This window comes from Manacus candei, unplaced genomic scaffold (genome assembly GCF_025592945.1).
Source record: "Manacus candei isolate 608988 ecotype Guabito, Panama unplaced genomic scaffold, ASM2559294v1 h1tg000014l, whole genome shotgun sequence".
Taxonomy (NCBI): Eukaryota; Metazoa; Chordata; class Aves; order Passeriformes; family Pipridae; genus Manacus; species Manacus candei.
The window spans coordinates 80,797,298-80,814,934 of NW_026138062.1; the positions used below are offsets into that span (position 1 = coordinate 80,797,298).

At 43.0% G+C, this 17,637-nt stretch overlaps 2 protein-coding genes across 5 annotated transcripts in view; both read right to left on the minus strand.

The window, feature by feature from the left end:
- Window positions 1-630: 630 nt before the first annotated feature.
- Window positions 631-17,637, minus strand: part of FCHSD2 (FCH and double SH3 domains 2) — a 114,280-nt gene continuing 97,273 nt past the window's right edge. For both annotated transcript variants that reach the window (XM_051779500.1, XM_051779501.1), the window contains 8 exons: window positions 12,026-12,187; window positions 8,199-8,333; window positions 7,826-7,909; window positions 7,521-7,698; window positions 6,668-6,888; window positions 4,667-4,796; window positions 4,376-4,458; window positions 631-2,755 (listed from right to left, as the gene is read on the minus strand). In XM_051779500.1, coding sequence (XP_051635460.1) covers window positions 2,672-2,755; window positions 4,376-4,458; window positions 4,667-4,796; window positions 6,668-6,888; window positions 7,521-7,698; window positions 7,826-7,909; window positions 8,199-8,333; window positions 12,026-12,187 — 1,077 coding nt within the window. In that variant the 3' untranslated portion in view covers window positions 631-2,671. The remainder of the gene's footprint in view (window positions 2,756-4,375; window positions 4,459-4,666; window positions 4,797-6,667; window positions 6,889-7,520; window positions 7,699-7,825; window positions 7,910-8,198; window positions 8,334-12,025; window positions 12,188-17,637) is intronic.
- LOC127467504 (uncharacterized) overlaps window positions 10,301-17,637 on the minus strand; it is a 229,949-nt gene continuing 222,612 nt past the window's right edge. The window contains exons 1-2 of one of the 3 annotated variants that reach the window (XM_051779537.1): window positions 11,610-12,009; window positions 10,301-11,435 (exon numbers count right to left, since the gene is read on the minus strand). In XM_051779537.1, coding sequence (XP_051635497.1) covers window positions 10,590-11,435; window positions 11,610-11,669 — 906 coding nt within the window. In that variant the 5' untranslated portion in view covers window positions 11,670-12,009 and the 3' untranslated portion in view covers window positions 10,301-10,589. Of the gene's footprint in view, window positions 12,010-17,637 lie in introns of those variants that run through there. The other 2 variants (XM_051779536.1, XM_051779535.1) reach the window with 2 other exon arrangements.

Below are 17,637 nucleotides of genomic sequence, written 5' to 3' on the forward strand. Positions count from 1 at the left end.
TCCTAAAGCTGCAGAGGCTTGGGATGCACTGGGAATACTCCCGGCACAATTAGGCAAATCGAGGCCATTAAGGGACAATCACACTGAAGGGCTGTTATCAATCACTCTCCCTGCTTTCTTTACCCAATTACCCTAATTGCATCAAGGCTATTAAGCAATTATTTTGATAACAGCAGCTTTGTTCTGGCTCTTCGTTTCTGGCACCGTTTTGTTCCTCTTAGATACCACCTTAAACCCAGGTTTAACGCTGGCTTTAAGCAGGTGCACAAGTGTTTTCCCGAGCAGAAAACTCAAATCTCGGTGTAAAAACCCAAACCACAAAAAGCCCACTTCAGAAAACAGTCGAGTTTTATCCCCAGCCCTCAGGTTCTCCCTCAATCCCACCCAAGAAAACGTCGAGTTTTATCCCCATCCTTCAGGTTGTCCCTCAGTCCCCCCCCCAAAAATCTCCACAGCACCTTGGATTTAGTTCCACTTTTTTATTATTCAACTTTTTATACATAATAAATACAAACTTTTTACAGCCAATATAAAGAAAGCAACTGATGCTTTCAGTGTACTGACACTGTACACGATGCGATGGCCGATACATGCCCTGTATGAAGAAATCATAGTTAAAAAGGAGGCATCTTTTTGCATCTTTTTACAGCTTTTCTTCCTTTTTTTTTTTTTTTTTACATTTTTTTTGTAGCTTTTTTCACTTTTGTATTTTAAATAAAATTAGCAGCTCTTACAGAAAATATTTTAAAATACAACTAAAGAGACTTTTAAATAAAACTTTCTGAATTTTTTTTTCCCAAAGTCCGGGTATGAAGGACACAGAAAAAACTGGCCAAAGGAATTAAAAATGAAGGTTTATGGCAACACTTGGTTTTCTTCTGCGTTGTGAAGATCTCAAAATATTTGCAGTTAAATCTTCTTTTTTAAAAACTTTTCTTTTTTAAACTTAAGAATAAGTTTGATAAACACATAAAAAGACCTCAAACAGATCAACAGGACAAGAGGTGCAAAAGAAAGGAAAAAATATGGAAAAAAAGACTTCATTGGACAGTCCCTGATTTCAGAACTGATCCATGAGTTGTTGTCTTCAAACAGCCCCACTCTTGGTTAAGGATCCCACTGGGAAAGGAGACTGGAAAGCACAGATGTCTCAGAGACCCAACTTGGGTTGGGATTTACAGGTATGTGCAAAGTTTATGAAAGAATCTCCTAAGATGAGTTGTTTTTTGTGGGTTTTTTTTCTTTTTTTTTTTTTTTTTTTGTAAATGCAGCCTGAAAAAATAGCCCTTGTTAGTAAACTAAAGGTAGAAAACTCACTGGCTTTGAACAAAAACCCATGAAGACACAAGAGAACCCACAGAAACAGCTCAAAACCCAACCTGGGGATGCCTCTGATCCTCCCTCTGATGGAGATTGCTGACAATAATTCAGCCAGGACCCAGAAAAAACCTGTTCTCAGCCAGTTTTTCCCTCTCCACCTCCGACCTCAGAACCCTTTTCTTTCAAAGCACAGCAAAAGCAAAGCTCCCTTTTTCAGAGATCTCCAGTGGGAAATTTGCAATTCTTCTCCTCTCTGCTTCTCTCCTGAGAGGAACTGGAGAGCAGATCTTGGGCACCAAGGTGGTGTAAAGGCATCACAGGGAGCTCCAGGCTCCCTGGCTTTGGCTGGTTGATGGGATTCACTGGGAAAACACTACAGGACCATCCAATGCAACAACTAAATGCATGTAAATACTCTTAAAATGGAACCTCTAACTCAAGCCAGGTGGTTGGATGACAAAGATATCTGCTAACGTTGGATAATTAAGCACACAGCAATAACTGGGGTAGGAATGACCCAAACACTTTAAAAAAAAAAAAAAACAACAACAACAAACCCAAATCCCCAAAAACCTGCTAAGAAAACAAAAAATAAAGCAGCTCGATTTGCAGATCTAGACAAAACCTCACTTACTTTTCTGGTTTATGCTACGGAACAAGATGTTGCTACTGATTCAGCACCTCCAGAGTAGATCCTCTGGGACTAAAAAGTCCTGTGTAAATAGGAATCCAAGGAGCAGAAGGGTCCAGCTGATGATTCCTGACGAGGGGAATGAACCCCCCCGTGGTCTTTTGCTCCTCCAGGAGCTTCTTTTCCTGTTTCTTCCTTTCTGCAGGGGGGTGAAAGAGGAGCCAGCCTCTCCTTTTGACTTATCTTCCCGTTCCCTTTTTTCATTCCGCGGGATCTGATTTAACACCTGATCAGACAATCCAATGCTACTGGAAGGATCCACAATGTTCAGCACATTCCTATGGCAACAGTAATATACTGTACTAATGCACGGGAGCAAAGGGTGCTATGACTAAGCTGCAGGAAGGAGGCTCATTCCTCAGTCTCCTTGGGAAAAAAACGGAGCATCTTCAGCCAGGAGGAAAAGCCTGCTCCAGGGCAAATCCTCTGCTGGGCTTGCTTTGTGCTAAGAGAGGCCAAAACCGATGGAAAGAAACCAAAAAACAAACAAAAAAAGGCACAAAAATCTTCACGGCCGCGGGAAGGGATCCGCCAAAATCCAACCCTCCCGGTGTCCCGCTCTATTCCAAAGTCTTCTTCATGCAAAGGTGCCTAAAAATGGGAGAGGGACCAAATGCTGGGTTTGGTCTTGATTGTAGCCCTCCTGCTCAGCCCCCCCGGTCACACCAGGGTGATCTCCACGTCCTCGATCTTCTCCGGGGGCCGGCGGTGGTGCTGGGTGGGGGGTGGAGGAGCTGCTCGCACCTGGAACGGCCAAAACCAGCCCGTGACCGCCACGGAACGGGCAAACCCCGGCAGAAAACCAGCAAATCTCAGCAGAAAACCAGCAAATCCCAGCTCTGGCACAGACTAAATGCCACCTTTGGGCTCGTCCCTCAAGCTGACGTGAACAGACAGGGAGGAGGAACCAGCTGGATTCAGCTCCAATGTCCCCAGGGAAGCCACCACAGTTGATTTTCCCCTGCCTGTTCTTCCTGCACCCATGGATAACCCAGGGCGGGAAACTGGAAAACACCTTGGAATTTATACCAAATGCTGAATCTGACGGTGCTTTTCCCTGGAATTTCTGTGGGGTGGGAGCTGCCTGAATGCTTTGTTGCCTCTAAGGGACTTACATTTCATCCATCACTGACCTCGAGACACACCCCTGAAATCTGGGGTTAGTCTCACACTCTGCCACTTCCATCCAGTTCTTTTTGCTCACCTTTAGTGCTACCAGGGTTCTCAGGATGGGATTTTGGAATACAGAGTGACTTGCTATGGAAAATAATGAACTGTGGGGCAATTCCATCCCAAACTGCCCAGTATTGGATATCCTGGATATCTTTAACAGAAATCCTTTGGATCAAGGCATGACACTGCAGTGGTATCTCAAAAAGGCAATAAATTGCAAGGAATCCATGAGGAAAATATAAATCTACAAAGGCTGGATCAGTGAGTTTTACAAGGAAATCAATGTGAAATCAATATTTAAGCCCTGAATGATGCAGTGCTGCCCCTGCCTCCTGTGTGTCCATGGCCAAGGCTAATTCACTGCAATATCCATTGGAATATTCAGAATACATTCCTGGAATATCCAAAAATGCTCTTTTTTTCTGCAACCTCATTCACTGAGAAGGCCAGGAAAAGAGAAACGTTCTGATTTGGTTCAGGACTTCGAAACCCTCCAAGTAAATCCCAGGAGAGGCATTTTGCCATGTTCTAAGTGATTAAATTCTTCCTTTTCTTCTCTGGCAAAATTACTTTTTCCTAAGCAGCAAAGACAACACAAAATACACTGATCTGATCATCAAGAATTTTGAATCCAAACCCCTCAAATCAAAGGGGTTGGAAATAAATATAACTCTAAATCCAAGTAATGCCAGGACAGTGCAGCAAACTGCTGGAAAGCAGGAATTGTACAAAACACAGGATTAAACTCCTCTGGCATTTATTCTTCACCTCTTTTTCCAGCTCTGCTGAGGGGTTTTTACATGTGGCAAGACCAGAAATCGCCTCCCAACGCCCCAAGTTTATCAAGTAACACCTATATTTTATTTTATATCATTACAGCTGGAATTTCCTCCCCAGTGAGAATTCCTGATTCCAAGCCTCGCATGGACACAGAGGTGGGACACGGGAGGGCAGGATAAGGAAGGACAGGCCTGGATGAGCCTCAAGGACATCTCTGAACACGACAGAGGGAACAGACCTTGCCTTGTGCTCCTCCAGGACACTGCTGGTTTATAGGGAATCACTGGATTTGCAGGACCCAGAGAGCCAATCCCCAGGTTCTGTCCCACCCCCCTGGATTTGGATGTTCCCACCCCAAATCCCACTCCGTAACCCCAATAAACCCCCCTCCAGGATCGGGTTTTCACTCACAGGTCGCAGTTTTCCGTAGGAAGTTTCGGCGGGAATCCGCGGCGGTTGGGAGAACCCGGGGCACTCGGATCCGAAGCTGTTTTCTGAGGGAATAAAACCAACCCCTCAGCACAAAGAGGCCCCTCAGCCTGGCTGAATTCACTTCATGAACCTCCTAAGCCCTTGGAAGGGCTGATTTTGCGACTTCACGTGGCAAAAACGCTCCTTTTTTCCCCCCCTCCACCGAAACAGGAACATCCCAAATGAAGCTCTGGCTGAAGTGGTTGTTTTTCCATCCCCCAAAATTCTTACCATTAGTCGATGGAGATCTCGGGAAGAACTGGGAGCCTCTTTTATCCGGGCTGGGATAGGGACTGGTGGGAGGTTGGTCGTACAACGGGAGCGGTGGGAGGATGTTGTTGGGCTTCGGAGTTGGAGAAACCTGTGGGGGAAAAACATCCAAGGGGCTGCAAAAAACCCTTCCCCTGGGAATTTCTTAGGCACATCCCAGTTTTCTGAGCCATCACTGTGCCAACAGCTTCCCTCCAGAGGAAACATGTGGGAAGGAAAGCCAAGATATTGAACAGTGACCCAATTTTTTAAAAATCATAGGTTGCCACCCAGCAGGAATTTCCAGCCTCTCCCAGGTAATTCCGAGGGATTTTTGAAGGTTATTGGAAATAAAAAGGTTGTGTGGCCACAGATCCACAAGAAAGTGTTGGGATTGTAGGCTTTATCCCCTCTCAGCTGCACAAATTTAATTTAAATATTCCTTTTCACAGTCTCAAAATAAAGAATAAAAACACTGGAGAAACAGGGAACATGGAAGTCCAGTTTCTACCACCACAATTCCATGTGGGAATGTGTGTGATTTTCTAATAGAAGGATTACAGAACTCTACTGAAATGGGACATTTTGGCAAAATTTCATGTATTCCAATACTTGGGAGGATCCTGCCCCTCAAAGCTAAGAGGACACAGAAGAAATTTAAGTATAAACCCAAAAAATTTGGGCTGAAAGAGCCTGGAATTCTCTTTTTGTGCCAGGCTGTGTTTGACATCTCAGGCTCTGCCAGAAATCAAGGACTGGGAATTTCCTCCTTTAGTTCCCTTCCCTTCTATCCAAATATTTCCCTTCAGTCACAAATCTGCTCTATTTCCCAAAATACATCCCTTGAGAAATATTAGACTGAGTAAGAAACTCAAATATAAGCACTCAGGGCTTGGGTTTGGTTCTTAAATTGGTCCAGACTTTTTTTCTCAAATTCCTTTTGATCTTTTTTTTTCTTAAATTCCTTCTAATTCTTGTTTTCTTAAATTGCTTAATTTTTTTCTCTTAAACTAGTTCTGTGGGTTTTTTCCTTCAATTGGTTCTGAGGGTTCTTTTTCTCAAATTGGTTCTGTTTTTTTTTCTTAAATTGGTTCTTTTTTTCTCAAATTCCTTCCGATTTTTTTAATTCTTAAATTGCTTCTAATTCTTGTTTTCTTAATTGCTGGATTTTTTTTCCTTAAAGTGATTCTGACTTTTTTTCTTACATTGCTTGATTTTTTTTTCTCTTAACTTACTTCTGATTTTTTCTCTTAAATAACTTCTGATTTTTTTGCTTTTAAATTGCCGATTTTTTTTCCTCAAATTGGTTCTGATTTTTTCCTTAAATTGTTTCTAATTCGTGTTTTCTTAAATAGCTTGATTTTTTTTCTTAAATTGGTTCTGATTTTGTCCTCTTAAGTAGCTTCTGATTTTTTTCTCTTAAGGTGCTTCTGATTTTCTTTTTCTCTAAGTTAGTTCTGGGGTTTTTTTCCTCAAATTGGTTTTGACTGTTTTTCTTAAATTGGTTCTGATTTTTTTTCTCTAAATTGGTTCTGTTTTTTTTTTCTCAAAGTGGTTTTGATTGTTTTTCTTAAATTGGTTCTGATTTTTTTTTCTTAACCTCATTCTTTTTTTCCTCAAATTGCTTCTATTTTTTTTCTTAAATTGCTTCTGATTGTTTTTCTTAAATTGGTTCTGATTTTTTTTCTCTAAATTGTTTTGGGTTTTTTCCCTCAAATTGGTTTTGACTGTTTTTCTTAAATTGATTTTGACTTTTTTTCTCTAAATTGTTTTTTTTTCTCAAAGTGGTTTTGATTGTTTTTCTTAAATTGGTTCTGATTGTTTTTTCTTAACCTGGTTCTTTTTTTCCTCAAATTGCTTCTAATTTTTTTCCTAAAATTGCTTCTATTTTTTTTCTTAAATCAGTTGATTTTTCCCATTTTTTTTCCCAAAGAACTGGCAGAGCTTTCCAACCATTCCAACTCCCCCAGCCAACAAACCCACCTGAATATCCCCAATCCAGGGGGTCTCCCCGTTTTCCGAGGCCGTCAGTTCCTCCACCAGCACTGAGGGGAACACCCCGACTCTGCCGTTGAATTCCCCTTCCCAAAATCCATCGTCATCCTGGTTTTCCTTGTTCAGGATGCGGATAATGGCTCCCTCTGGGAAGGACAGCTCGTCATCCGTCTGCCCCTCGTAGTCATAAAGTGCTTTTACAAAACAGACTGAAGGTGGAAAGGGGAAAAAAAAAACAACAAACAGTGTAATTGGAATAAGCCATGAAAAAAACAGGAATTAAACACAGATTTTTACAGCTGGAATTGAAGGTTTGGAAGTGCTTTTCCAGCCTGAAAGATTATATTGTTGCTGAGACAAATTATTCTGTGTTTCCTTAATTTTAATTCCTGTTAAGCTCAATTTGTGAGGTGAATTATGGAGATTTGACACGAGGGAATTCCTGAGCTGTGCTCACATCCAGGAGGTTGTGGCCAGGTGGGATCAGCCTTTTCTCCCAGGAAATCACTGACAGGACAAGAAGGAAGGGCCTCAAATTGCCCCAGGGGAGGTTCAGGTTGGACATTGGGGAAAATGAATTCCCTGCCCATTGGAATGGGCTGACCTGGGAAGTGTGTGGGGGGGTCACCATCCCTGGAAGTGTTCAAAACATGAGAAATGCCATATAGTTTTGTGGGAACTGTGGGATTTGGTCACAGGTTGGCCCTGATGATCTTGGAGGTCTTTTCCAGCCTTAGTGATCCTGTGATTCTATGGAATCTGAGGAACTCTCCCAGACTGGATATACAGAATATTTTCCAGAAGCAGCTTAACACAGTGTTTATTTTTCACTGGTATTTACCACTGGAGTCTCCATTGAGGCTTCCTGAGACTAAATCCACCTCCGTGGAGTTGTTGGAGGTGTGGGATCGACTGTCCAGCGCCGCCAGGGACTGGAGCATGCTCAGGAGGCTGCTGGAAGTTGGGAATTGCAGGTACTTCTCCGGGACATATCCCACCTGACCCGCCTTATTCCGTGCCTGGAAACCAACCACAGAAGAGATCCTCTGCTTGTGTACAATCCTCTGGAAAGAATCCCAGTATTTCCTCCCATTCCAAGTTTCATTTCTGATGGAATTCATGGAAACAATCCCAGGAAAGTGATACCTTTACCCAGTCTTCCATGTCTCCATCCTCAATGACCTCCAACACCTCGTGCTCCTCTATGGTCAATTCATCCGGTTGGGAAGCCTGAAGGGAGAACAGGAAGGTTGGAAAAGTGGCTTCAGGAGCAGTGGAAAGAACATTTTCACCTCGATTTTTATTTAAAAAAATGGTTTTTAAAACACTGGGAAGTTTTCTGATGGAGATACTTTAAAAAATCCAAATGAGGTGTCTCTTTATTACCACTCACAAGAGCCTTTTTCCCCTCAAGGAGAGATGGAATCCCCCTGAATCCCACCTTGTGAGCTCCCACATTTCTTAGTGGTCTGTGATACAATTTTTCTAACCAATTAAAAAACAATAATCAATCACTGACCTTATAGGAATAAACAACTTTGCAGGTGAGGGGGTAATTTCTGAGGGTGCCCGAAGGACTGGAACTGCTGTCATCAAACACGTCCATGCTGTCCTCAAACTCTTCCCCTTCCTCCTTTTCTGCATCAGCATTGATCTGTTCCAACAAATTGCATTTGTTAATGCCATTAAATTCCAGCTGAGAGGTATCAGTGAGAAAAGAAGAATCAAATCCAGTTGATTCCTATTTTTCAGTTTTTTTCCACTCGTGGAAAGTGGACAAACCCCAACGATTTAATAATATTCAATATATGATCCCTAAATAAGATCAGGAGAAGAGTCACCACAGAATCCCAGGATGGTTTGGGTTGGGAGGGACCTTAAAATCATCCAGTTCCACCTCCTGCCGTGGGCAGGGACACCTTCCACTACCCCAGGTTGCTCCAAACTGGCCTTGGACACTCCCAGAGAATTTATGCCGCTAAAAGCTTCCTGTACCTGTGACCACGAGTTATAAAATAAATCTGCAGTGGTAATATTTCAAGTTGGAAAAAAAAAACAAGCCCCAAAATCAGCACATTCTGCACAACAGATGTGCTGCAGTTTATTAAAAATAATAATAATTAAAAAATCCTTAGAGGAAAAAACCTTGCTATGAAAGTTTAAATAAAACCTGAAAAATGCTGGAAAAATACAAGTTTCTATGAATGTAATTTGGGCAAGGCTGCCATGAGCTGTGCTTTGGCCTCGTGCCTGGGCTGGGTTTTGAATAAACACTTTATCTCATGTGAAAATGATGAATTATCCTGTGAAAATAGTCCTTGGAATGAAAGGCAGCACTGTTCTGCATTTGCCATCTTCCCTTTATTTATTCCTTTTCACGGGAGGGGTGAATTTGGTCCTCCCTGGGAAAAGTGGAAAGCTGAGAAATCAACAGAAAGTTAAGCTGAGCTCAAAAAATCCCTGTGCAGCCTCCCTAAACCAGCCCTCTGCGACACCTTTGCTCTTCTAAGCCTGGACTAGAAGGGCACAAAGATTCATCATTTCTGGACTTCATGAATTTTTATTAAATTTCCTGACTAAATCCTTGCAATTCCACTAATTTCCACTCAAGTGCAGTTTGCCTCCGTTGCTCTGTCAGTGTTTTCATGGACATTGAGATAACCAAAAATTCCTTGTCCTACATGTGGGTAACGCTTGGATTTATTCCCAACCAACTATAAACTGTGGCAAATGGAAGGTTTTCCCTCCTGTCTCTGCCTTTGGCTGTGCCTGGGCTGTGTCCCAGCTGCCATCCATAGGGAACATCATGGAAATTAGTGGATCATGTCTGGAAAGGCTCGTTTGTGCCACACCTGCTCCTGGTTTTCTAACACGAGGAGGGAAAACGGGGTTTAATTTTAACTGTGTGGCTGCTCTGACTTCCTTTTCCATAAAATCATTCGGGAAGTAGGCAAGGGCAAGGAGAGGGAAAACGGGGACACAGAAAACCGAGGGGTTGGTTTGATAAAGCTCATCCTTCTGCAGGGCCTGGGATGAAAAACGGTGTCGGGAAGGAATAAATACGTGAGAAATCAAGGAATAAATAGGAGTGGAACAGGCAGCAAAGCCAGGAATAAATCTAGGTGAGGTGATGAGAAAAATGAGAAAAAAGGTATGGAAATAAATATATAAATATATATATATGTGTATATATAAAAATCCATCTTGTTTTGTTTCATATATACCCATGTCCTGCTTCGGGTCCCAGCAAACAGAGCACAAAGCCCATGGTAACATTATTCCCTCATTATTATTTGTTGGGGGGGCATGCTGTAAAAAACATGGAAAAAACCCCAATCTTCCTTCCCAGGATTCTGCATTTCATCCTTCTATCCTGATGGATATCAGGATAGATATATTCTATATATATTCAATATATATATAGATATATTCTATATATTCTATATATTTTCTATCCTGATGGGTATCAGGATAGATATATTCTATATATATATATAGATATAGAGATATTCTACATATTCTATATATATTCTATATATATATATATATATATTCTATATATTCTACATATATTCTGTCCTGATGGATATCAGGATAGAATATCCTGATGGGATATTAATTCCTTCAGCTCCTTACTGCAGTAGATGAAATAAGGGCACCGGTGCTGCTCCCTGTTTCTTAGCTCTTGAAAAGGAAATATATGGAGAGCTTTGCTGCCCAAATGATGCCATGAAAAGCAGGGGCATAATTTGGGGCATCAAACACTGCCCGCTCCTCGGGGGTGAAGTGAAAGTGCTGCAGTAATTCCTCTAATAATGACAAGCAGCGTAATTTTGGGAGCAGTTCTAAGAATTCCAGATCTGGGCTGTCCCTGTCCAGCCTGCCAAGGTCAACAGAGTGGGTTTTTTCTTTAATCCAGGAGTCCATGGAAGTGTAAAAAGGGAAAATAAGCCTCAGAGCTGAACCTCCCACACTGTGGCAGGACCAGCACGGGCTTAGATCCAACTGCTGCTATGTCCCAGAAGACAGGGAATAAGGAGTTGGGAGCAACCCAACAGGCACAACTGGAAGTTAAAGGAGATGAAGAACAAGAAAAAAAGGGAATAAAACACTGTTTAACACAGCTCTGGAACAAATCCTCATCTATGGTGGCTGGAAAGGATCTGAGGTGAAACTCACTCAGCACTTTGCACACATGCAATTCCTTTGGGATTTGGGAAGGCTGAAGCTTGGATGTGCACACTACAACCTGACTTTCTGACTGTACTAATCCCAGGAATAAAGCCTGTGGAGACAGACAGTGATCACAACCTTCCCTGCAAAGCACCATCACGAGCTGTGTGGAACCTCCGAGGAGAAAAATCCCAGAATCCCAAAGAACGGATCTGGGAAGCGTTTGCAGAAACATCCTAGCATCCTGAAGGAAGCAAAGAGTGGATTTGGGAAGTGTTGGCTGAGATTCCACTCCGTGCTCACTCACTTCTTTGAAATAAAGCTGCCACAGAGGAGAATACCTGTACATCCAAATAATCCCTTCCTTCCAAAGGTTTGCCTCCACCACCAAGGAAACATATGGAGAAACATGGGAATGAGGGAAGAGCATGGAGAAATGTGGGAATGAGGGAAGAGCATGGAAAAACATGGGAATGAGGGAAGAGCATGGAGAAGCATGGGAATGAGGGAAGAGCATGGAGAAGCATGGGAATGAGGGAAGAGCATGGAGAAACATGGGAATGAGGAAAAAGCATGGAAAAATCTGGGAATGAGGGAAAAGCATGGAGAAATGTGGTAATGAGAGAAGAGCAACAAGAAATGTGAGAATGAGGGAAAAGCATGGAGAAACACAGGAATGAGGGAAGATCATGGAGAAACATGGGAATGAGGGAAGAGCACAAAAAAACATGGGAATGAGGGAAGAGCACGCAAAAACATGTGAATGAGGGAAGAGCATGGAGATATGTGGGAATGAGGGAAGAACGCGGAGATACATGGGAATGAGCACAAGCAGCCCCAGCTTCTCTGGGCAACCTGTGCCAGGGCCTCCCCACCCTCCCAGCCAGGAATTTCTTCCCCATATCCCATCTCACCCTGTGCTTTGTCCATGTGAATCCATTCCCCCCTGTCCTGTCCCTCCATCCCTTGTCCACAGTCCCTCTCCAGCTCTCCTGGAGCCCCTTTAGGCCCTGCAAGGGGCTCTCAGCTCTCCCTGGAGCCTTCTCTTCTCCAGGTGAACCCCCCCAGCTCTCCCAGCCTGGCTCCAGCCCTCAGAGCGTCTCCGGTGCCTCTCTGGCCTCTTTCCACCCCACACGAAGTCCGGAGTTGCCGCTGGAGAAGTTCCCCACGTACCAGGTGCGCGGGGCCGTTGCTGGGGGCCGAGGGCAGGCCGGCCCAGCGCTCGCTCTCCAGCTCCTCCATCACCTGGTTCATGGCGCTCCTGAGCCACGTGTCCACCGACACCCCGATCTGCTTGAGCAGCTCCAGCCGGGCCTCGGCCTTCAGCTTCACGATCTGAGGGCACAAACACACCCGTCCTAGTTAGAACAGCTGGGACCAGCTCATCGCTGTGTGGGTGTAACCCAAAACTGGGTATTCTAGAGCCTTCCATGCCATTTCCCAGAAACTGTTATCAATGAACCATTTACACCCTCTGCACATAGAGCCTGGCTCCTCAGGCTATAAAGTGGGTGTTAAGAGGCCTCCTGTCCTCACACCCTTTGTGAAACTCCCCACCCTGAGGGAGGTACTGGGCATTCCTGCCTGAACTGGAGGATATATAATCTTGGGGTCTTGGGACTTTTTTTAACCACTCCTGGGATCCAGAGGAAGACTGCAGACCACCACTCTCAACCAGACTGAGACCACCACTCTCAACCAGACTGCACCAGCACTCTCACCAACAGATTTTCCCCTCTCCTTTTCCTTTGGACTCAGGGGGCTCAAGGAACACCACTCTGTCCATGCCCCAGGGTGCTGGGTTATACATTTGGGTTTTGTGGGTTAAAACCAATCGTTTGTCTGTATAATCGTACTTACTGTATTATTTTATTAAATTGTCATTCTCACTTATAATCTCTCTTCTGAGTTGGGTTCATTTCCCCTGCTGGTTTACCTTTAAACCAGCACAACACCCAAACACAGCCAGGGAATGGTTTTTCTAGGGATGTAAAAGCCTGGCCGGTTCCACAGGTTGGGGTTTTTAAAAGAACATCTCGGAGGTTACATTTCCGTATTCACACACTCAAGTGGATTTTTGAAGGATTTTTGAAGTGCAACAACCCAGAGTTTCTAACATTAAATTAAATTGATTACATTAATTCAAATACTCCAGTGTGCAGCCCCTGTGAGCTGGTGACTAAAACATCAATAAACCCAATGTGATACAAACACACACAAACCCACCAACTCTTTTCCATCAGCACTCGCCAGAGATCCCAGGAAACTTCTTTTGTTATGGAAACAAAGGATGTTAATAAGTCCAAAATTAAATAAATATCCCGCTCCAACAAACAGTTTCGTGGGTTTTGTCTTCAGAACAGCACAAAAATGGGGGTTTTCTGACAGCTGGGCTGACTTCAGCATCCTGGGCACAGACCCATGGCAAAGCACCACCCTGATCCAAATTATTCATCAGCCTGAACAAGAGCAATGGGAAGAGCAGTACGAAGAAATTCAGAATTTCAAAGAACTGAAGGAGAAACCCAGGAATAAATCTGAGCATATTTATGTCCAGTGCAGCTCTATCATCACCCTCCCGCTGCACTTGCTCAGCAGAGCAACAAAAATCAAGTGATTTCCCAAAATTCCTTCAGTGAGTCACTGCTGGAGGAAACAACTGACACAGCCTGGAATTTTTCCTGCATTTCCTTTCACAGCACTGGCCATTTTTAGCAAGGTTTCATGTCCTTTCTCTCCCTTCCAGTCCCTTCCACGGGGATCAGAAGCCCCTTCCTTCAGCATCACTGCCTGTCCTGACACACCAACTTGTCAGCAGCATTGGGAATCCAAGCAAAACCAGGAAAAACAGATGGATCCAGGCAAAAATTAGAGGGAAATTCCCTTTTCAGTAGTGGCTGAAGCACAGCAGACTATGAAAAAATACGTGTACAGTGAATTAAAATGTCAGTTGGTGTCACAATCTTACACAAAATCCTTACTATATAGATAAAAATTTGTGTTGAGCTGGGATGATCCTGGTATTTTCCTTGGTTTTGATCCTGGTACTTTCCTTGGTTTTCACATGTTGCTGTTACAGAATCAGAGAATCATCTCTTTCTACTGAGAAGTCAGAAAATAAATGACTCTAACTATTGCTAAGCTGAACCCCCAAACACGGCTCCATTTTCACTTTAAAACTCTTTGATTCTAAACCTGATTCAAACAGTCAAAGCACTTCTGAGACATTCTTTTTAATTCTGCTCAGAAAAAATGTGATTTTTTTAAAAATTAGGTAAGCTAGAAGAGTAAGATTTATCAAGTCAAATATATCCTCCTGCTGCCTAAAATAAACAAGATGTTCCAAGATCCTTGACTGTGCCTTTAATTCAATTAATTTTAATTTACTCAGCAAATCCAACGGAGTTCCCCCTTCTCTGTTTACACCCAGTAGTTTTAATAGTCAACAAATATTTGCTCCAAACCACAAATGTTTGGAGATTCATTCCACTGCAGACAAACCATAAAAGTTTACCAGCATTAGGTCAGGCCTGCACTTGAAAGCTATTTATGAGCTGAGATTATATTTTTACCTAAATAATTAGACCAGATTTAACAGCTTCCTACCTAGATGAAAAATCAAAATAAAAATACCAGTTATTAGTCTAAAACTTTGCTCTGCTTCTCACACAGGGACATATTTAAACCTGGCTTAGTGTGGCCTTGGCAGTGCTGGGTTGGACTCGATCCTGGAGGGCTTTTCCAACCCCAAGGGCTCTGGGATTCAGGTTTTCAGTGGCAAACTGGCACTACCCCATCCCTGAAAGTGTCCAAGGCCAGGATGGACAAGGTTTGGAACAACTTGGGATAGTGGGAGGTGTCCCTGCCCATGGAAGGGCGTGGAACTGGATGAACTTTAAGGTCTCTCCCAGTCCAAACCAGTCTGGGATTCCATGATCCCGCTTTCTGACAAACCCCAGGTCTGGATTACACTGCAAACCCACACCAGTGAACATCCTTAAAAAAAGCCTTAACCCACTCCCAAAGCCCTGCTCCCTCAAAAACATCCTCTATTTCCATTTTATCCCTTCAATCCCTGCTTTTCCCTCCCGCTGGGACTCCCCTGGCCACACGTGCTGTCCCTCCTGCCCCAGAGCCCTCCCCTGACACACACTCAGAGACCTGAAAAGATTTAAAATCACTCTTTTTCCCAGCAATTCTGAGCATTCCAGGAAGGCAGCTGAGTTTCCAAAGCCCAGGAATGCCGGAATCCAGCCCTGGCTCCCAGCTCTGGGTGCTGCCCAACGTTCACTGTTATTAAACCTCCCTGCAGGACCAACATTTCCCTCTTTCCCAGTGAAATTGCTGGCTACAATTCCCAATCCCCAATTATTATTTCATAATTAAACGCCGGGATGTCTTTACCCTGATTTCAAACCACGAGCCACCCACAAAATTTACCCTTCTGGGGGGTTCCTGCTTCTCTGAGCTGGTTTTTTGCCCTTTGCTGGTGGGAGGTTTGGAGAAGATGAAAGGGGAAAAAAAAAAACAACAACAACCCCAAAGTTTTCAAAAATATAAACACTGTTATCTGTCCCTCACATACCTTTCGTTGCTCTCCATGGAAGAAGGAATAATTTTGTTTATTTACTGTTCCAGCCTTAATTAAGCAAAGGTTTGAGACCCATGGCTTAGACAAGATGAAGATAAGCAACTGCTCTGGAAGCAAAATGAAACCCAGCGAGAAAATCCTCCAGAGCTGTTTGTTCCCTGTTCCCAGGAAAAAACCCAAGTGGTTCTTTTCCATCCCCCAAACACACGGTTTTCAAAGCCTTTTAAAAACGTGTTCGGGTCAAAAGCAAACCCAAAAATCCAGCAAAGCTGATCTAAAGTCACCCCAAATTTTGGTTTAGGATTGTTAAAACCAGTGTTAGATACATTTTCTGGAGAACAGAGTTGCTTTATTTGATCTTTTTATTTGATTTCCAGGGTGCAGAACAACCCCAGTGCCCTGCCCAGGGTTTTTTTTTTTCCTCTTGAAGAATTCAGAATTATTTATTTTACACTTCATGAGTTTGTTCAGATAATTAATTAGGATTACAAGTGGACCTAAACCATCTTCTGTGAGAAATATTTTATTCCACTGGTATATATTTATATATAATTACTTTTTATATTTATATATAGTATATTTATTCCATGTTTTTCTAGTGGCAGGAAGAACATCACAAAATCAGAGAATCTTGGGATCATTTAGTTTGGGATCATGGACTGCCACAACTAAACCCAAGTGGTTGGACACTCATCTGGCAAATTGTTTTAGCCAAGAAGGAAGAAACATGGAAAGGTTTTGGCAAAACATTCTGGGAAGACATTATTTTTATTTTTGTCCCTATTTAGGAACATTTTTAGTTGAAATTTTTAGGCCAATACCTGAAAAGCTATAAAAATGAAAGAATTCTTTTCTTGAAAAGCAATGTAGCATTTCAATTTTGGAATTATTTGCTCAGTGGCAGATAAATGTGACTACGAGTCACTTTTATTTAAAAACAATTCAAATTCCAATTTGGAATGCCATGAATTCCTCCAACCCCAAAGTGAGTCTTATTCCACACAATTCAGAGTCCACTGCTATTCAAATAGGGATGGATGAGGAGTTTAATCCACAAAATTCAACTTTCACTGCCTTGGTGGTGTTTGGGATGGAAAGCCAGCGATGCCAAAACCACCCCAACCAAAAAAAAAATAAAACATAAAAATAAATCCTATCCAACAGACTCACCCAAAATGTGGATCCTGGGGAATGAACTAATAAATGACATTTTCCAACACAACACTGAGTGGGTTTTTTAAGTGGGAGGATGGGCAGGAGGCTCGTGCAGACATTCCAGTGAGTTCATTTATATGCTAAATATCCTGCATGGAGTGAAATCAGACGAGGCAAAGAGGAAATGAAACCCTGACACAGATAAGAGTGAATTCCAAGGTTAAGAAAACAGAGGGGAAGCTGTTCCTGGAGAAGAGTCCACCTGCAGGGACTGGCAGATGGATTTTTCCCAAGCTCAGGCAAATAAAACATTAAAAATCCCTAAAAGGGGAAAGCAGTTGGTGGGGAAGGAGATGGAGAATAGTTGGGAGCAGTGTTGGATGGAAGGAGACAGAATAGATGGGAGCAGTGTTGGATTTGCAGGGTTTAGGAAGTGGAAGGAGATGGAGAATAGATGGGAGCAGTGCTGGATTTGTAAGGTTTAGGAAGTGGAAGGAGATGGAGAATAGTTGGGAACAGTGTTGGATTTGTAGGGTTTAGGAAGTGATTCCCAGGCTACTGGTAATGGGCTGAATGGAAATCATCCCAAATCTGTAAACAGAAAAAGCAATGTATACAAAATGTATGATGCAAACCCTTATTAGCACATTTCTCTGCAGTCCTGAGAATAAATACTGGTTCTGAATACAGTGAAAAATGTTGTGGATGTTCGTAACCAAAAACAGCAGGGAGATTTAAGCTGAGGTTGGACTAGAGACCCCCTCAAAGCCCAGCACCTGGATGACTGTGAAACAGATTACACTGCATTTGAACCCCAGGTTCATGGAACTGAGCTGGATTTTCAGTGGGATTCACCTTTCAAAAGAACTGAATGAAAACAAACCCAAAATCTAGAAAACAAGCCAACCAATATATTTGTAGCCCTACCTAATTCCTGATCCTTTACCAAAAGGAGTCCATTGACTCAAGCCCAACCTGCCCTTGGACACTTCCAGGGATCCAGGGGCAGCCACAGCTTCTCTGGGTAACCTGTGCCAGG